This window comes from Engystomops pustulosus, chromosome 7 (assembly GCF_040894005.1).
Source record: "Engystomops pustulosus chromosome 7, aEngPut4.maternal, whole genome shotgun sequence".
Lineage (NCBI taxonomy): Eukaryota > Metazoa > Chordata > Amphibia > Anura > Leptodactylidae > Engystomops > Engystomops pustulosus.
Genome location: NC_092417.1, coordinates 59,635,728 through 59,657,041, shown reverse-complemented (window position 1 = coordinate 59,657,041; position 21,314 = coordinate 59,635,728). Strand labels below are relative to the sequence as shown.

At 43.4% G+C, this 21,314-nt stretch overlaps 1 protein-coding gene and 1 long non-coding RNA gene across 14 annotated transcripts in view; one reads left to right on the top strand and one right to left on the bottom strand.

Annotated features, from left to right (window-relative positions):
• Positions 1-21,314, top strand: part of TRIM9 (tripartite motif containing 9) — a 57,684-nt gene that overhangs the window by 22,243 nt on the left and 14,127 nt on the right. For 8 of the 11 annotated variants that reach the window (XM_072116095.1, XM_072116094.1, XM_072116093.1 and 5 more), the window contains exons 3-7: positions 8,690-8,812; positions 13,868-13,978; positions 14,344-14,497; positions 17,550-17,707; positions 18,601-18,739. In XM_072116095.1, the coding sequence (XP_071972196.1) occupies positions 8,690-8,812; positions 13,868-13,978; positions 14,344-14,497; positions 17,550-17,707; positions 18,601-18,739 (685 nt within the window). The remainder of the gene's footprint in view (positions 1-8,689; positions 8,813-13,867; positions 13,979-14,343; positions 14,498-17,549; positions 17,708-18,600; positions 18,740-21,314) is intronic. The other 3 variants (XM_072116096.1, XM_072116092.1, XM_072116088.1) reach the window with 1 other exon arrangement.
• On the bottom strand, positions 10,110-19,976 carry LOC140069875 (uncharacterized). 3 transcript variants are annotated; one of them, XR_011848869.1, is made up of 5 exons: positions 19,734-19,976; positions 19,505-19,589; positions 18,118-18,277; positions 11,759-11,837; positions 10,110-11,211 (listed from the first exon to the last, which is right to left on the bottom strand). It is a non-coding gene; the product is annotated as an uncharacterized lncRNA (long non-coding RNA). The 3 variants fall into 3 exon arrangements; XR_011848868.1 differs by lacking the exons at positions 10,110-11,211; positions 11,759-11,837 and adding an exon at positions 13,284-14,023; XR_011848870.1 differs by lacking the exons at positions 10,110-11,211; positions 11,759-11,837 and adding an exon at positions 13,284-14,023 and having other exon boundaries at positions 19,509-19,589.

The following is a 21,314-nucleotide window of genomic DNA, read 5'->3' as shown; positions in this document are numbered from 1 at the left end:
CAGCCTGTACTGATCCGATCTGAGCGCACAAGGTATGGGAGTGGAGGCAGCAAGGCCGAGACCAAGCTAGCAGGGAGGCCTCAGGCTGCCACAAGTGCTGCTACTGGACAGTGTCATCCCCCAGCAGTAAGAGCCGCAGCGCGCCAGAACCCAACAGTGGCGCAGAGGCCCGGACCCAGCAGAGTGCCATCACCTACCACCTGTAAGCAACCTGCAGCAACTCCATGTACAGCGGCTGAGCGTGCACCTGCAGCAACTCCCTGTGCAGCGGCTGAGTGTGCACCTGCAGCAACTCCCTATGCAGTGGCTGAGCGTGCACCTGAACTCCTCCTGGCTGATCAGATCCCAGCACTGGTAAAGAGACTGGGAAACCTGAAGGATCAAAAACTGTTGCTGCAAAAAAACATTGACTGTGCCTACAAGCTGAAGGCAGCAAACCCGGAGAGACATGAGCTGTTAGACAAGAAGCTGACCACCCTGGCCAAGCAGCTCGCTGACAATGTCGCCCAGACTGAGGCTGTCCTGGAGCAGATGGGCCCCCTGGCAGAGACCTACAGGAACCAGGAGCGCTTCCAGGCCCAGAGACCTCATGGAGGGGCATCTAATCCTGCAACTGAGACCTGCGCTGGTGGTGTCCAGCAGACCCAGGGGAAACCTATACTTCAGCCTGCGACTTTCCCATACCAGCAAAGGGATCTCTACAAGAGAGATGGATCAGCAACCACCTACAGCAGAGGCACCACAAGTCCCAGCAACCTGCAATCTGCAGAAGGATCACAGCCGTCCCTCTAATGTTACCAGAGCAGTGAAAACACCACATGTCCCAGCATTCAGCGTGCAACGTGGATATCTGCCTGATGCTAGTGGTGGAGAACAAGCACCACAAGTCCCAGATGACGGCTCACTGCAGCAGGACTGTGCACCTGATCCTAAAGGTAACGCTGTGGCATCTGAGCAGGATCATCAGGACTCTGCTGGGACTGATGGTACTGACATTGATGGGACTTCAGTGCCTGATACTGCTCATACATCAGTGTCTAATGCCTTTGCCCCTACTGTCTGTGATACTGCCGCCCCTAATGTCTGTGACACTGCCGCCCCTAATGTCTGTGACACTGCTGCCCCCAATGTTGGTGATAATGCTGATTTATCTGCGTCTGTTCCTGTTACCAATGTTGATAACATTGTGTGTGATAATGTTCCAACAGGGGAAGGGCAGTCTGTGTGGGATGTTGCCATAGAGCAGGCAGAGCAGTGTATGGAGGCTGATGGTGGGGAGGGGGTAGTACAGTCTGATGCTCAGGACTTCCCCCCTCTAGTTGCTGAGGTAGCAGACCCTCAGAGTGCAGGAGCCCAGCAGCCCCCGCAGCGCCCCCAGACACAGCAGGGTACTGGCCCTCACCAGTCTTCTTCTGGCAACGCCTGGAGCCGGGGTGCACCATCTTTTTCATCCGGCTCTCATTACACCGGTCAGGCGTTTAAAAGGAGGAATGTGGTGAGATTTAGGCACAGAGGGGCCAAGGAGGACCTACCTGACAGGCGGTTTGTGGTCAGATCACTATTGTGTGAACAAATGGGTTTCTCGCCAAGTGACATTTTGGCAGTAATTAACCTCCCCGACCGCCAGGGATATGATGTGAGCTTTAAGCTGATGTGCAACCTGGACCGCTTTTGGGCCATCTTCCCCAGGTTTAGAGATGCAGAGGGGTGGAATAATTTCAGCTTCATCCCCATCTCTAAACTTGGTACAGTCACTGTCACAGTCATCTTCTGGAATGAGTCTGTTCCCCAGCAGGATATTGTCATCTGGCTCAAGAGGCACTGTGACCTCATGTCAGAGCTCACCAAGACCCGGGATGAGGACGGGATCTGGACAGGAGGGTGGAAGGTCCTGGTGAAATTAAGACAGTACAACAACATAACCCAGCATCTGCCCAACTCCTTCTTCATTGGCCGGGAGAAGGGAGTATGTTTCTATCCGGGTCAGCCCCGTAGATGCTTCAAATGTGGTAGAGTCGGTCACATCGCCAGTAATTGCTCTGTGGTCAAGTGCAGCCTGTGTGGGGATATCGGCCATGTGAGTGCGGACTGCCAGAACATCAGGTGTAACCTGTGCGGTGAGATCGGGCATGCCCACAGGGATTGTCCCAATGCCTGGCACAACATATGTAAGAGCTTCCCTGATGAAGACCTATTGGCAGGGGCAGATGACCTGGGGGAGGAGGAGGCATTGTTATTAGGGTCAGATCAGGCTACGCCAGAACCTCAGCAGGTCCTAGAATCAAGTGATGGTATGCCAGACCAGCCTCAGACCCAAACCACAGAGGGAGACATGGAAGTTGTCCAGCAGGTTGCACCACCCTCAGTGCTCATTCCCTCTCCAGCCACAACATCTGCTAATAAGAGGAGGAAAAAAGATAGGTCCACCCGGAAGCCTGAGGGTGAGTGGACCACAGTTCACAAGTCATCAAAGATCAGAGTGGACAGTGGAACAGACATGACCATGACAGTCAATAGATTCAGTGTCCTCTCAGAGTCAGACGCAGAGGAGGAGCTAGAGAAGGAACTGCAGAGGATGGTGGCAGAGTATGATGAGGATCCCGATGGTGACCCCCCCTCAAAACGGAGACCCCATAGGGTGGGGCCAGAGTCTGAATCAGACATGGAGACGGGTGGTGAAGAGGAGGGATCTGATCCAGATTTATGATGATGGGGACACTCTCTCTGCTTCTTGTTATAGCTCTAATGGCGAACTTCAACCTGAAAATAATATCTAGCAATGTCAACAGCATTAGGGCAAGAAGGACAAGACATGCGGTGTATGAACATCTACATTATCTCGATGCCGATGTCTTTTTCCTACAGGAGACTCATCTTAATAGTCTTAGTTTGTTAAAAGAAGCAGAGAGAGAATGGCGCTCCGGGCCGTCCATCTGGTCACTGTCTGTGGAGCCATGTGCCGGGGTCTCCATACTGTTTAATACCCACGATGTCACCATTCACAGACTAACCGAGGTGTCGATGGGAAGATGTTTGGTGCTGGAGGTTACTATCCGAGGTAGAAGGCTCCGGCTTATCAATATCTATGGTCCACAGACAGTGACTGAGAGAGTCAATCTATTTAATGACGTGAAGCCATATTTATTTACATCTCTCCCAGTCATCATGGCGGGTGATTTCAACGCCACTAGGACATTGAGTGACAGACCCACTGGTAGACCTCTTGCCAGGGACTCTAAGGTCTTAAATGACATTATAACACAGTCAGGTTTGTCTGATGTCTTTGTGCAGGGTGGTAGAAAACCCAAATTTACCTACTCCTGTGCTGGGAGGTATAGCAGAATAGACCTGGCGCTGGTGAGTTCCTCGGAGGTCATTGGGGATAGAAGTGAGAAGTCTGTCCCATACTCGGATCACCTGGCCCTATACTTCTATTTGGGTAATACGGAACGTCCAGATATAGGAAGAGGCTTGTGGAGACTAAATTCTGCCCTATTAGAAGAGGTTTTTGTCCAGGAACAAGTCCACTCTCTTATACAGGGGGAATTGGAGAGAGTGTATTTCTATAATCATACATCTGACTGGTGGGAGGATGTCAAGGAGGAGATCAGGTCCCTCTTAAAGAGACTGTCAGTAAAGAAGGGGAAGAGTAAGTACAGCCAGTATCTCAAGCTGCGGAAAGAATTGGAGTCACTCTATTCGGCGGGTGGGGATGAAAAACAAAAGATTGACCGACTGAAGTCTGAAATAAAGCAGTATCAGTACAGCCGCTACACGTCCCTGGTTGTGGAGCGTGACTATGGAAACGTAGTCACGCCAGATCCATATGAGAGTTGCCGGGAACGTGTGGCTAAGAAATCAATCACAGGTCTCACTGACTCCCAGGGAGTTTTGCAGGAATCTCGGGAGGGTATCCTGGGGGTGGTGAGATCCTACTATGCTGAGTTATTTCAGAAGAAGGTTTTGGACAAAGACAAAATGGCTCAATTCTTGGAGGCAACTCCAGGTCCTGACACTAAAGATTTGGATCTCTCTCCTTTGACAGCAGGAATAACAGAGGAGGAGGTTAAAGAGGCCATTGATAAGTTAAATCTGAAGAAGGCACCAGGTCCTGATGGTATTACAGCTGAATTCTATAAGAAGTTCAGAGACCTCTTGGCCCCGATCCTTGTGGATGTGTTTACAAATTGTCTAGGAAATCACCTGATGCCTCCATCCATGAGAGTGTCCTCCCTTATTCTGCTGTCCAAAGGGAAAGAGCCTAGTGACATCAAGAACTGGAGGCCGATCGCCCTCTTGAATGTCGACAGGAAAATTCTGGCAAAAATTCTATTCTCTAGATTAGTCTGTTTGTCCCCGGCACTGTTGGCAGGCTCTCAGTACGGCACAGTAAGAGGGCGGAACATCTCTGGAGCAGTCCTCTCGATAAGGGAGATGTTTGAGAGATGTAAAGCTCTGAGGTGTGGGAGATATGTTGTAGGTCTGGACCAGGCTAAAGCCTTTGACAGGGTTGACCACGATTATCTATGGGCCACTTTGTCAAAGTACGGTATTCCGGGACAATTTATAGATTGGCTAAGAACTTTGTATAGAGAGGCGAAGAGCTTTCCTCTGATCAATGGTTGGCAGGGGGACACTTTTGAAGTAGAGGCGGGGGTGCGACAGGGCTGCCCTTTGAGTCCACTGCTGTATGTGTTTGCCATAGACTTGTTTCTGCGATCACTGCAGCGGTGTGACTTTCGGGGGGTGCCAGTCCCCCATTGCTTGCCTTTGAAGGTAGTCGCCTACGCGGATGATGTGACTGTGGTGATATCTGAACCTCGTGAGGTGGAGATGTTATCCACAGCCATCAGAAGTTACTCAGAGGCCTCCGGGTCTTTGGTCAACCTAGAGAAGAGTCAGGCTTTCTGGACATTGGATACTGCTCCTGGCTTTGATCTGCCACAATTCGCCAAGGCCTCCACCCATATTAAGATCCTTGGGGTTAAATTTGGGAGGGAAGATAATGCCAAACTAAATTGGGAAGAGAAGTTGGAAACCGGAAATGCAAAGGTTCAGCGATGGAAGAACTGGAGGCTGACCTATAGAGAAAGGGTTACTCTGATGAAGACTTACCTGGTCCCTGTCTTCCTCTACGTCTCTGTCGTCTTTCCTTTGCCAGAATCTTTCTCCGCTAGGCTCTTTAGCCTGTTCTTCCAGCTTTTATGGGGCAACAGGTTGAACCCGGTTAAAAGAGGGATCACCTACCTGCAGAGGAGAGAGGGTGGGCTGGATATGTTAAATCCAAGGGTCTTTTTTGACTCCATGTTTCTGAAAGTTAATTTTGGTTGCCTGGACTCAAACAATGGTCTCCTGTGGGTAAGTAGTGTCAGGGACTGGATATTGCCTTTTGCAGAGTCTTGGGTGCGAGGCGGCAGTCTCAAGAGGGGCCGATGGACTCCTGGCTTCCTCCCCCAGTATCTGGTATATGGTCTGAAGTGTGTCAGGATGTGGAAGCTGGAGAAGTCCTACATTGTCAGTTACACCAGGAGAGATCTCTATACTAGGATATGTCGGGCTTTCTACCACTCCCCACTTGCTCTAAGAGACTGTGTGACCACCACCTTACAGAAGAGTCTCAGGTTCCTCAATGGGAAGCGACTTCCCCCCAAGTTGTTTGATATTTCTTGGTTGTCACTACATGGGAGGTTATTTGTGAGAGGGAACCTAAAGTTTGTTAGTGTGGCAGATAGGAAGTGTCCACTGGGGTGTCAGCAGGAGGAGACGATGGAGCATTTCATCTCTGAGTGCTGGGGAGGGAGGAAAATCTGGAAGGAAGTATCTGACCTGCTGAACATCCCGAGGCTGCAATTCCTCCAGTACCCGGACATCATCTATGGCGTCCCATCTCCAGATGGTATTATAGATCCGGGAACCATGTATCTTATAATAACAGTGATAAAGTATTACCACTGGCATGCCAGAACCCGGGTGTCCCTACACAGAGAGGACTATAACTACACGGCTGTGGTATCCCAAATATTGTCTGAGCTAAGGTGGATAAAATCACTGGAAGTCAGGAAAGACCAGAGAAATAGGAAATTATGGGGGAATATATCTGGTGTTTAATTTCTATATATATTGATTTTGCATTTTTCTTTTTCCTTTCCAGCAGCAGCAGCTATGGACTCTAGGTTACATTTACTCTGAGTTTATATTTGTTTGATTCCTAATTGTGTATACAGAAGAATGTATTTATGATTTTGTTTAATTGTATTTTGTTGGTTTTTACAATAAAAATTGCCCCCTATGTACAAGAATATAACTACTATAATACTGCCCCCTATGTTCAGGAATATAACTACTATAATACTGCCCCCTATGAACAAGAATATAACTACTATAATACTGCCCCCTGTGTACAGGAATATAACTACTATAATACTGCCCCCTGTGTACAAGAATATAACTACAATAATATGCCCCCTATGTACAAGAATATAACTACTATAATACTGCCCCCTAAGTACATGAATATAACTACTATAATACTGCCCCCTATGTTAAAGAATATAACTACTATAATACTATCCCTATGTTAAAGAATATAACTACTATAATACTGCCCCCTATGTACAAGAATATAACTACTATAATACTGCCCCCTATGTTAAAGAATATAACTACTATAATACTGCCTCCTATGTACAAGAATATAACTACTATAATACTGTCCCCTAGGTACAAGAATATAACTACTATAATACTGCCCAGTATGTGCAAGAATATAACTACTATAATACTGCCCCCTATGTACAAGAATATAACTACTATAATACTGCCCCCTATGTTAAAGAATATAACTGCTATAATACTGTCCCCTATGTACAAGAATATAACTACTATAATACTATCCCTATGTTAAAGAATATAACTACTATAATACTGCCTAATACTGCCTATAATTGATACTTTCTCACTTCCTTGCCAAAAGAAAGATTTGACATATTTATTATGTACTGTACAAAAGTGATGTGAAAGGGCAGACACATTAACCTTTTGATTTGTTACGTCTGATAGATGTCTTCTAATGCGGACTTCTAAAGGGCCGCTGTACAGCCAACATACTGCTCATTGCAGTCCAAGCAGGTTATGATATAAACCATATGTGATGGTGTTCAGTAAGATTTTATAGGATATGTCTGTCCAGTTGTAGAGGATGTAAAACTAGTTCTCCTATTTTTGTGAACAGCAGAAATACATCTTGTATGACCACATTTGTATGAGCCCTTTTTTTGTAAGTTAAAAATATTCCAAAAATAAACTAGGTGAAATCTTAAAGGGAACCTGTTGCCAGGGACCTAGTTTTCACTAGAGACAGGTTTCTGAAGCCCATCACACCTGCATTGCAAATATGTCTTTCTGCTTTCTCTAATCATTTGCATTACAATACAATTGTATTCCTGACAGAACCTTCTAGTTAGTCCTAGGGGTTGGGCTTTGGTTTGGATGCATTTCAAAAAACAACACGTGACTTGTCTGTGCTGCAGACTGCTCAGCTCTTGGCCCCCACCTTTGTGCTCCTATACAGCTCCTCCCTCTCCCACTGATGTCAGCTCACCAGGCTGTGAATGAGCACAAAGGTGGGGGTTGAGAGCTGAGGAGTACAAGAATATAACTACTATAATACTTCTCCCTAGACACAAGAACTAATAAAACAATGCCTCCTATATCCAAGTAACTAGTATATTACTGCATTCTAAGTACAGGAGTACAACTAATATAATACTGCTCCTATGTACAAGAATATAACTACTATAATACTGCCCCATTACACAGGTATATGAACTCATTAATGCTACCCCTATAAACAAGACTATTACTATTATAAAACTGCCCCTTATCTAGAAGAATGTAATGCTATAATACTGGTTTGAGGGAAGAGGGGGGAGTAGGGTGAGGAGGAGGATCTTTTTTCTAGTGGTGAAGGAGGGCAGTGTTGGGGGAAATATGGGGAATGAAGTATAATGATGTAAAAAAATATCTATAAATGTAATGATGAATTGTATAATTATGAAGTCTTTTATAGGTAAATGCACTTATATCTTAATAAAAAGTAAAATACTGCCCTTATCTAGAAGAAGGCAAATGCTATAAGGTTACAACTATGTACAAGAATGATGTAAGAATAGAGGGGGGTTTCAGGGCCATTTTTCCCATGTGTTGTGTCGAGGTATTTACATGAATGATGAGGACTTAAAGTGTCATCTCAATGCAGTCAGTCATGTTATAAAGCTCATGTAGTTGATTGTGGCCAAAACCCTTCTCCCCTTCAGGGAGACCTCCAAGCAACAATGACGCTTGCTGAAAAAAAGGTTTGCCAAACCCTATATTCTGAGCAGCATCTATGCAAAATTGATTTCAACAAAAGATGAAAGTTTATGCCACTTCCCTGTGGAGTAACAGGACTCTCTGGGGCCCAGTGCTGAACCTGTAAAAAGGCTCCTACCCACTGTGCACCCTTGAGAGTTATATAGCAGCTTTTGTACATCGCACTGGGAGACGATGATATCTTGTTAGATGTAGTTTTGCGACGCTGTAAACCCACCTCTTAGATATCTCAGCTTCCCATTCCTCTGAGATTGTGATATGATGAGAGCTACTGGTGTTCTTCATAGCTCATCGTGGCGCCATGTTTCCTATTTTGCAGGAGAACAGTGTGGAGTTTGAGGCCTGCCTGGTTGCACAGTGTGACGCTCTCATTGACGCGCTCAACAGAAGGAAGGTGCAACTTCTGTCACGGGTGAACAAGGAACATGAACACAAGCTGAAGGTCAGACATTTCTCAAATGCAATTATTTTTATTATTTTATGCAAATAAAAATACATTTTTTCTTAATGAACACAGACACACCATAATGCTTAGGCTCTCAATGAGCTCAGCATGACACAGGGATTCTGAGGAACGCTAAATAGAGAACCCAAGAAGTGGGCAGCATGCAGGCTTTGTTTCCTACCTAGCCAGCTATATATCTACTATCTATCCCATCTACTTTTATCATATCCTTTAAGAGAACCTGCCCTGCAAATTAACCTAACATCTGCTTTCTGGTTTGGCTGCACGTCCCCGGACATAATGTCGAATCGACGGCCAAACACCAGTGCGGAAAATTGCAGCTCCTTACAACTAGCCGTGGCTATGATTGGCCAGGGGTGTCCATAGCCGCCAAAAATCCATATGGTCTCAGAAACTGACAGAAAGTAGGAGGCCACTACATATATATATATATATATATATATATATATATATATATATATATATATATACACATACATATATATATATATATATATATATATATATATATATATAAGAGAGAGATCACTTAAAATGAAAGGCTTCTTTTATACTTTATATACATGATATCTGCACCTCCATAGCAGCAGGCTGTTGTAGACATGTTACATTGATATGATACCTCACTATGGATGTCAGCCCCCAGTTCCCTGGTTGATGTGGACACGTTTCCTGTGGTACAGACTTTCATATGTGCAACAATTATTGTCCAGAGACATCGGCTTGTAGAATGGGCGTGGTTTTGGTAGCTCCTCCCATTTCCACCCGCCTCCAGAGAAAAAGCATCAGATCAGGGAGGGGCTGTGTCCGGGTGCTGAACTGCTCGGGGGTCTCAGGCTCACGCACAGAACAGGTCAGCAGCACCTCCAGAATAACTCCACAGCTCCTCCATCTCCTATCAGCAGCGGCTGTGTGTGTGCCGAGCTGTCAGGACAGGAGGACATAGCAGAACTGCAGCTACTAATTCACTACTGTCACAGTGAAAAGTCAGTGCGTGTTTAGACAAATGGGGTATTTTTCAAAGAGTAATACTGTGTGTAAAAGCGTCTATGACACTTGTGAAGGGGTGAATTCGATCGCTGGTCTATCCCATGTATGTATCTGATTGCATTAAAATCAAGGCAGCCTCCATGGATGATGGGGAGGAGAAGTCCATGGAGGCTGCTGTGACCATACCACCATATTGCCATGTGATCAAATACATACATGGGGTAGACCAGCGATCGAATTCACCCCTTCACAAGTGTCATAGACGCTTTTACACACAGTGACCCCTCTCCATTGAAAGGTAAGGCGTGTACGGCACTGTACGCTCCATGCCGCCAATGCCGTCTTTGGGGGACATATGTACGGCGCAAGCTTACGGTTGTGTGAATGCGGCCTGAGTAAAGGACCTTAGAGGACATCACCCTGGAAGGGGCTGGCCAAGCAGGGCACGCCACCTCTGATGCCAGGTAATATAAGATAAAGTTGATTTATGGGGATGTAACAGAAACAATTTTTAGCGAAAATAAGGGTTTTGTTCTTTCTTAAAATGGAAAATCAATAAATCTGTTTTTAAAAAATGGCTCTATAGGATTTTATGAAAGATGCCACCGTGATGAGTGATAAAAGGGACATAGTCTTGAAGGTGTTAATTCATAAGGTACTTGTGGTGGTTTATTATATTACCTTTAAATTGGGGGTGTACAGCTTGGGTAGGTGTCAGCTGGTTTGTGGTTAAGTACAATCTGTAATTGAAGCCAAGCGATGCCCTGATTAGTGAAACCTAATGCAAATTAATTAGGAGAAGCAGGGATTGTGGTCACACAAAAATAATACAACTGTTAGCGCAATGACATAACGGACATTTGTGAAAATGTGGTGATAGGTTCCCTTTAACTAAACATCCCCTTTCTCACTCCACATTTACAGCATTATGTTATGGTCATTTCCCATAAAATAGTGCCGATGTGGCCTCCTCACTGCACAAGTCTTTAACTATCTGAACAAAATCTCTTCTCCAGTGAAAACAAATTGCATCTGCTTCATAATGTTAAAAGCCGGGGACAATATCCAATCTGGCTGAGCGGCACCGTCTCGGGGGGAATCATACATCCCCGCTTCTCTTTCTTCTGGACCTTTCATGTTTTTCTGTGTTTGTGGTCCCCGGTGTGTAATCCATTTTCTGTTCTGAGCTGAGCTATCCATTACATAGCTCACCTCGTGTTACTCCGGAGCTCAGCTGTGATATAATTAATCTTTTTCTATCGCATTTCCTGGAGACTAAATCCTAAATGATTTTATAAATGTGGAAGGCGGCCCGTGTCCTGGAGGCTTCGACATGTGATGGTAAATTGAAGGCAAACACAATTGACTTCTTTGTTCTCCCTGTACTGAAATATTAATGCGAGAAAGGGGCCATTAGAGAATATATTCTCTTTTACAATATTTTAAATCACTTCAATAATTTTGTTTGGTCTAAAGTTATGTTGTTTTGTGTAGATATTTCCTATGAAGACTTAAGTGTCTCCATGGCAACAGACTACAAACAACCCTGTGCAGTCTGATAATGCAGTCACATTGCCATCAATCTATCCCTGAAATGTATTGAAGTGTAAAAGGTCAGGGGAAGCATACACATAACAACAGTATTAAGGGCTTTATTATGGGATGTAGTGCTTCATTATGGGATGTGAAAGCTGAGATATAGTTGGCTGTTTAGCGATGTGCTAGTATTATGCCTGTGCATTGTCTAATTGGTTATTATTGCTCAAACTTCTGCAAAAAGCCAATTATCCAGACGTTCTGCCAAGGCTTATGCACCCGCCCTTGAAGTAATGCTACTGTATCTATAAAAAAAATCTGTTCCATCTCTGTCCATTAGAAAAACACAGCTCGGCTTTCATGAGTTGATGAGACTAGTTTATAGTTTACACTCACCAGGGGGAGAGTTTAGTGCTGTAGTCATCAGAACTCCCTCTCCACTGTGATTGACATCTCTGGACATTAGTCGGCTTTCCTGAAAGAAGCAGGACAATAATCACATTGCAGGAAGCTTTCTGAGGCAGGGAGAGCTTGACTTCAGTGCTGCATTCTCCACCTCTGTGACTTTATTGCATATCTAAGTTGATTTTATGAAATATGCCGCTATGCTGAGTCTGGGAGGTCTTAATTCATAAGGTACTTGTGGTGGTTTATTATATTACCTTTAAATTGGTAATATAATTCACAGCTTGGGTAAGTGTCAGGTGGTCTGTGGTTAAGTACAATCTGAAATCGAAGCCAAGCGAGGCACTTCATTAGTGAAACCTGATGCAAATGAATTAGGGAGAAGCAGGGATTGTTGTCACAAAAAATGAATACAACTGTTAGCGCAATGACATAACGGACCCTCCTACTATCCATCAATGTGTCAGTAATATAGATCAAGTCATTTGCAAAGTAAGCATTTTGTCTCTTTGCACTGTCTAATGTAAGAGGTGGATATATTGGAATTTTTCCTTTCACTTACAATCTGGTCTCTGAAAATGGCACCCTTACTAAAGTCTACAGAGATCTCCTAGGGACTATATCTAATCTATATTCTTCTGGATCTTTATGCACAATTTAAAGTGTAACCTAACCTGTGTAGCAAATGTTTTGTTTGTTTTTTAATTTAAGAAATAAAATATTGGAGATGGTAATAATAAACTATGGTATATACTTCTCAACCCCTTTTTCTGCTCCTTTCTTCTCTATTAGTGAGCAGCGTATATGAAAGTCTTCTCTCTACTGATACAGTAGATAAAGAGAGAAAGTTTATGATTAACTACATACTTCTATTTCTCCTCTATGAGCTGTAAAGAGTCATGTTGTGTGGTTGGAGGGCTGCATGAATTTAAGAACCCCTGTCTTGGACTCTATAGCACCTAGAACCATGCCTGGTGTCATCTTACAGATGAAAATATCATACAACTTCATACGGATTGTGGTATAGAACCGAAAACAAAAATGGAAAATGGATCTTAATCTTCAGCTCGCATTTCCAACTAAGGAAACTAACTGACTTCCTTATGGTCTCTACAGAACCACATTCTGGTGCTATTGAAAATATGAGATTCACATCTTTAAAATAACACATTGCACATTCCATTGTTCTACAGCATCTGAAGTGAAGCTCCTCCTCCTATTTTTATGTGGTTTAGAGATTTAGAGTTTTTTTAGGTAAATGCTGATGAGATGTTTCCTTTAAGTTCAGTAATATTCCCCACTGAGTCCTGATCTCTGCTTGATTAAAAGATTTACAAATCATACTGCAGTGGATGCTGTAGTGGATGAGACCTTTGCCATATTCATGTAAATTTACTCAATAGCTAAAAGACAAGTTTCTTATATGTACTCAGTATAACAAAATAACACATTAGCTAATTCAATGTTATTAACAAAAATACAGAATTTCACATATATATACATAACAGTCCTGGTGTATAAAATTTCAGTTGCCCCTAGACACAACGCTGTAACTTTTGACTTAGGGTCACTTCCTGCCAGCAAACAACACATTGTGAGGAGAGAGAAGCTGAAAGCTACAGGCAGGTAAGTTATCAAGGGGAAGCGGGAGGCAGGCACAGGAGATCTCATAGTGTGAGAACACATATGTAGCAAAGCTGACAGTGTGTAATAGGCAGCTCATCATCTCAACTCGGATCTGTCTCATCTCTCTCTTTCTATGTGTCAGATACTAGTACAATGTTCAGAAGGTAAATAAAAGTGTATATAAACCTTTTACCCTGAAAATCTAAACACACTGTCAGCTCACAAAACTAGATGTAAAATAATGTGTCTTCTCACACCCTGGAATTTTACACTGACCATCACTGAGTGATAGGAGCTAAAACAGCTATAAAACTGACTAAAATTGTAAAGTAAGGGGTTAAAATGATCTTTATTGTGTAAGCATCCCTATGGAATTGAGACCTTTAACATAAAGCTTTGTTATTGCTGCTCCTATTGGTTGTGTACTAGAATGAAATATTCTAAGATTCTCCTTTTCTTATGGCTTTGCTTCAGGTTGTACGAGATCAGATCTCTCACTGCACAGTAAAACTACGCCAAACAACTGGATTGATGGAGTATTGTCTGGAAGTTATAAAGGAGAATGACCCAAGTGGTTTTCTTCAGGTGAGTACCCCTTTTAGTCCTGCTGAATAAGTGTGGGTCTATCACCTATCCTATAATATAATAGAGAACCAGTCATTAGGATTTTCAACTTATAACATGTTCTTATAGCTTTTTTAATACAAATTTCCATTTTTTTTTTAAATAAATGTATACCTGGCTCCCTGCTAGCAAACAGTCACCAGGGATGTCCAAGTCCCTATGTCCTCAATATATCCTTCTCACAACTCTCAACACTCCGCTCCCTCTTCCTTTTTTATATAATTCTGCTTTAGAGTCTTTGATTGGACCTGATCCCAGGTCTCAATCTCATCTGCTAGATCACTTGACACCTAGTCCTAACACAAAAATGACATTATTTTACTTAGATATCTGATGCTCTTATACGAAGAGTCCACTTGACTGAGGATCAGTGGGGCAAAGGAACTCTTACCCCAAGGATGACCACCGACTTTGATTTAAACCTGGACAGCGCTCCTCTGTTGCAGTCAATCCATCAGCTGGACTTTGTACAGATGAAAGGTAATGATATACAAGCTGGTAATCTAAACCAGAATTTAAAGGAAATCTACCATCAAAATCAAGCATGATAAACTAGGGCCACTTATTCATAGATCTAGGCTCTGTGATACAATTATGTTAATTAGCCGGAAGGGCTCTGGGGGGAAGTAGGGGGGTTACCAGTGTCCTTCCATGCTGAAGATTCACAGGCTGTTACACTGTGCAGAAACTCTTTCCCCTCCCACTGTGTGTGTGAAACTTCCCCTGCTGCCGTGAGATTACAGAAGGCAGAGAGAGGGGGAAGAGGGAACAGCATGTGATCAGTTTACTACAGATCCTACAGTCACAGAGCCTGGATCTATGAGTACCTCTGTTTTTTCATGCTCGATTTGAGTTAAATCTGATTGCGTGCGACACAATACCCTTTTAAATCCAGCGCAAAACCGAAATCGTTGGAATATCCGACGTCTGTGCGGTCCGCGGAGCCTTAGTAAATGAGCCCCGGGGTGTGCAACACAATTCTGTCAGACTTTACATGTTAAATCTGGTGCACTGTGCGACTGTGCACCAAAACACCCCTTTCAGTGCAGAAATTTGTGTTGTATGAAGAATGATGCAGCCGTGACACAAAAGGGTCACAAACAATATAATTGTGGTGCAGGCAATTCTTAAACTACCAGTTTGCACTAGAATGAACATGCAAAGTCTGCCAGAAAACTGGAGCACGACGCTTAGTAAATGTGCCCCAGGGGCATACCTCTAAAATGTAATGTGCCAAAGCGCCATGCTACCCTTAGTAAATGGGTGTGCTTTGGAAATAGATTTGGAATTAGAGGCTTTTATAAAAATTTCTCCTGCTGCTTTGCCAAGGCTACCTGACAAACCATTTTATCTCTGGAGTTCAGCTGAGGGCGAGAATTGTTCTGAATTGTGCAGAATCATGCGTCTGTCAGCATGCAGCTAGTCTATTAGTCCTAAATACCTGTAGATAAGCTATTCAGTTATAAGTGCATGGGTTAGAACAAATATGTCCATTGTTATAAGAGTATGTATAGACAATTCTTAAACCGATCTAGCAGCCAATAGCTTCAGGTTGTAAAGGGTGGGCACCACGACCCAGATGGGTAAACACTGCACCTGGGACCGTAAGGACATTACATATACTTCCAGCAATTACCCCCTCTAACAGAAGAAAGAATAGAGATCCTCATTATGTTCATCACATTTCTGCCCAATTCTATTTCCAACTTCTCCCCTTCCACGTCACAGTACCACACGACTTGACAACATTTTCGTAGTAACCCCTTCTCCTTTGCAACCATGAGCAGCACCCCACTTCCCCAGGAGTCACAGTAGCCTCTGATTTGACAGAACTAAGCCTCCAGTTGCCTCAGTAACTTTATCCCAGGACTCACCAGCAGTCCCTCCTCTATTCAGTAGTCACAGCGGTCCCCCCTCTATTCAGTAGTCACAGCGGTCCCCCCTCTATTCAGTAGTCACAGCAATCCCCCCCTACATTCAGCAGTAACTGCAGCCCCCCCTATATTCAGTAGTCACAGCAGTCCCTCCCTACATTCAGTAGTCACAGCAGTCCCTCCCTACATTCAGTAGTCACAGCAGTCCCTCCCTACATTCAGTAGTCACTGCAGCCCCCCCCCTATATTCAGTAGTCACAGCAGTCCCTCCCTACATTCAGTAGTCACAGCAGTCCCCCCTACATTCAGTAGTCACAGCAGTCCCTCCCTACATTCAGTAGTCACAGCAGTCCCTCCCTACATTCAGTAGTCACAGCAATCCCCCCCTACATTCAGTAGTCACAGCAGCCCCCCTACATTCAGTAGTCACAGCAGTCCCCCCTACATTCAGTAGTCACAGCAGTCCCCCCTACATTCAGTAGTCACAGCAGTCCCCCCTACATTCAGTAGTCACAGCAGCCCCCCTACATTCAGTAGTCACAGCAGTCCCCCCTACATTCAGTAGTCACAGCAGTCCCCCCTACATTCAGTAGTCACAGCAGTCCCCCCCTACATTCAGTAGTCACAGCAGTCCCCCCCTACATTCAGTAGTCACAGCAGTCCCCCCTACATTCAGTAGTCACAGCAGCCCCCCCTACATTCAGTAGTCACAGCAGTCCCCCCTACATTCAGTAGTCACAGCAGCCCCCCTACATTCAGTAGTCACAGCAGTCCCCCCTACATTCAGTAGTCACAGCAGTCCCCCCCTACATTCAGTAGTCACAGCAGTCCCTCCCCTACATTCAGTAGTCACAGCAGCCCCCCCCTACATTCAGTAGTCACAGCAGCCCCCCTACATTCAGTAGTCACAGCAGTCCCCCCTACATTTAGTAGTCACAGCAGTCCCCCCTACATTCAGTAGTCACAGCAGTCCCCCCCACATTTAGTAGTCACAGCAGTCCCCCCTACATTCAGTAGTCACAGCAGCCCCCCTACATTCAGTAGTCACAGCAGTCCCCCCCTACATTCAGTAGTCACAGCAGTCCCTCCCTACATTCAGTAGTCACAGCAGTCCCCCCTACATTCAGTAGTCACAGCAGCCCCCCCCCACATTTAGTAGTCACAGCAGTCCCCCCTACATTCAGTAGTCACAGCAGTCCCCCCCCTACATTCAGTAGTCACAGCAGCCCCCCTACATTCAGTAGTCACAGCAGTCCCCCCTACATTCAGTAGTCACAGCAGTCCCCCCCCCTACATTCAGTAGTCACAGCAGCCCCCCTACATTCAGTAGTCACAGCAGTCCTCCCCCCCTACATTCAGTAGTCACAGCAGTCCCCCCCCCCTACATTCAGTAGTCACAGCAGCCCCCCCCCCCTTCTTTCAGTAGTCACAGCAGCCCCCCCCCCTACATTCATTAGTCACTGCAGTCCGTCCTCCATTCCGAAGTCTTTCCACCCCCTGCATTCAGTGGTCCTTCCAACAAAGTCACATCCTCCCTACTTCTTAGCACTTCACAGTATTCTCTTCCCCACTCTTCATGTCCATAATGGAGTGTTATGGCGAGGTTAGAGACCTCTCACGGTAACTCTTAAACCCTCTTACATTTCCTAAACCCTTAGTTCCCTCTTTAGTACCAGCGCCCCCAATGCTACAGATGGAAGAGTGCTGTACACAGAACAACAGCGCTACCCTGTCCTGGAAACAGCCCCCCATGTCCATGGTGCAAGCAGAAGGATATATTCTGGAGCTGGATGACGGCAATGGCGGTCAATTCAGGGTAAGAGAGGTCTTGTTTTATATGTTATAAGATGTTTGATAAAGGGTGCACTTTGGCCATGTTGAAAATCAGTGCAGTGCCAGAATTTGTTGGAAGTCAACAATAATGTAAAAGAAAAAATTTATATAAAATCGCTGGAGATCCCCTTTCGTTTTATGTTGAACATTGCTTTCTAAGAATACTCATGTATGTGTGGGTCATGCGTAGTAGTGAACTTACATTATGTACCTGATATCGCCGCCTGCAGATTAGTTTTGCCAATCCCAAGTAAAAAATGGCATTGATTTATCCAAGAAATGGTTAACGGGTGACTTATCAGGTCATCAATTTCCCCAGTTCTGTCCTACACACAGCGTCTCTGCAGAGGTCTTAGGTAGTAAATCCTCATACTGGAGTCTATAAACCCTTACCCAGAGCTGCAAGGAGTCCATCAATACACAGCGCCTGTTAATAAGGCCGATCTCCTGATTCCTTCCCCCGCCACTTATTGAGAATCATCTCCCTCATTCAGTCTCCACAGTAGAGGGTTATTCTTTCCATGGTGATGGATATCAGCTCTCCTTTTCACCGCTGTGTGGTGCAGTGTAAAGCATGGAGTCATATATATATATATATATATATATATATATATATATATATATATATATATATATATATATATATAAAATGCTATAAATCACCCTGCCATAGCACAGTGCAGTTAAATTGAAGTCACAAATCCGAGCTGCAAATTATTAAATGTCAAAAAGAGAGTTACCATAAGTTTTCTCTATTATTAGTAAGACTACAGCAGTACTCCTGTATTAAAGGGGTTGTCCACGACTCACTTTATGTTTTTCTTGTGTTGAAAACGCAAGGACACTTTACACAATGCACGTTGCTTACTTTTGCAGGAAGTTTTCGTCGGAAAGGAGACAATGTGCACAGTGGATGGTCTTCATTTCAACAGTACATATAATGCCCGGGTCAAGGCCTTTAATAAAGCTGGGGTCAGCCATTACAGTAAGACCCTGATTCTACAGACTTCTGAAGGTAACCGGTTGTGCAGTACTCACTATGTGCATATTATGTCATTAGCTAAGCTTTTCTCATCTAACAGTGGTGTATATATATATATATATATATATATATATATATATATATGCCTCCAGCAGCCACTGAGGGTAAATGCTGTAAGTCAGAATAGACTTTTGCCCATGTGATATGCAAATGAAGAATGTTTTTGTTTTTAAAGAAGTTTTACTTAGAAAAAAGTTTATGATTTGTTAAATAGTGATTAGTGATGGTCACCCACCAATGTTCTCCTTCCTAGACTTTTCTTTTACCTTTCATTTTCATGGCACTTATTAATAAAGAAACATTGGGGTGTACAATCCACAATGAGTTCTTTCATAGTTGCCCTCTATAGAGGTGAAATGCCGGTCTATTTTGTTTACGTTTTGTGTGGTTTTCTCATATCCGTCCATATACTGTTAAAAAATGTAAAAACTTGTCTGAAAGCTAAAATGTCACCTTGAAAATGCTGAGGAATATATGGACACCAAGTAATAAAGCAGGAGGAGTAGCTGTCAGGGTTACCCACTGGACTCTTAGGGAATGAGTTACAAAACATATGAAACAAATAAATGATACTTAGGGCCAGTTCACACCTTAGTTATTTCATGATTTTTGCATCAGCTATTGTGAGCCAAAACCAGTTGTGTAGACTACACAGCTATAAGATATAATGGAAAGATTTGGTATTGGCTCTCAATAACTGATGCAAAAATCTGATTGAATAATAATTTTCTAACATACCTACATATCAACCAGATCTTGTACTCCTGCTCTATATCATTCTGTCTGCACCAGGTTCCATTTACACACTGTATCTAAAACAGTTCTTAAAATAAAATACAGAATTGTTAAAGGGGTATTCCGGGAATATGAACACAAAAACCCATGATGATATAACTAAATGAATACAACAATACTCAATGGCATTAGTCACAAAACGGAGCTTAAATAATTTGATTTTATGATTTACAAAGTTTATGGCCTCTCTAAAGTAGGTGGAGTTATCACTAAGATGGCCGCCACTGGTAACTGCAAGTTCCATGATCCTTTAGTTCTCAGTAACTCCTCCTACCACTTATGCTCTGCTAACAGTGATGATATAACAGACTTTCATTACCATAGTAATGATGTGTAACTGCCATCACCACAACACTGGCCATACTGGATGCAGTGCAACCAACTGACTACAGCCAAACATAGTGGTGATCACATGACCTGCACAGGCAGGTGCAGGATATGTGATGTGGACATGTGACCAGCGGCCATCTTCTGTCCTGCAACGGACAGCGCGGAATAAATTAACGGACTGAATAAAGGGCCAGTAGTATTTTAATTCTTCATTACAGTCTATTTCAACAGCATTGTCTGCTAAGGGGAGCAAAATTTTAAATAACTAATTACGTATTAGCTTATATTTTGAGTGCCCATTTCTATATGAATTATGCTTATTCCAGGAATACCCCTTTAATGAATTCAGTGGAAGATTTATTCATCTGTGTGGGATAATACTGTTGGCTCCCTCTAGTGGTGACTACAATCAGCCTGCGTTTTATCATTTACAAATAACTTACCAGACTGCATGACTATTCACACCAGACTGCATGACTCATCCTACAAACAGGAGCACCCATATGTCTCATCATTGGCAGATGGCATACAGTGCACTGTTTTCACCTATCTTTCTCATAATGGTGACTTTTAGATGGGTTATCTTTAACCATATAGCCAAGTGTCAATTATTGTGAGACAAAACCCGGTGTGGGGACTACACAGAGATATAATGGAAAGATTTGCTCCTGGTTTTAGCTTTCAATTACTGATGCCAAAATCTGATTAAATAATTATTTTCTGGCAAACCTACATATCTAATATATATCTGATCTTGTATTCCTGCTCAATATCATTCTGTCTGCACCAGGTTCTCTTTACACATTGTGATTAAAACAGTTCTTAGAATAAAATACAGAATTGTTGAATTCAATGGGAGATGTATTCATCTGTGTGTGGGATAAGGTTGGCTCCCTCTAGTGGTGACTGTAATCAGTCTGCTTTTATCATTTACAAAGAACTTACGAGGCTTCATGACTAGAAAGTAACATTTTGGAAACATAACATATATTGAAAGCTTTGTAGTATATAAATTTACATACTTGCCGATATTTCATTTACATACAGTATGTCTGGACATTACATAGCGTGTAGCGTAGATAGTGTTCTCAGAAATCTGTGTGTATACCATAGAACATATTACAATAGCATTAATGGTATTCATCATAGATGGCACCCATTCAAATTAACAAATTTAGTGTAATTTTTCATGCATGTCAATTTCAATAGTTTAGGGAACATCTAAGCAAATGTGTTATCTAAAAAACATAGCAAAGCAGATCTCAGCAAAAATAAGAAGTTGGACCAACCTTTTTCATTGTTGATTGGAAGCTTAATGTTGTGTGGTGTGAAACTGTAGCAGTATCTTTGTCTCCTATTCTGTGTCCCAAAACACCAAACACAAATACAGCATAAGTACATATTATTATTATTATTATTATTA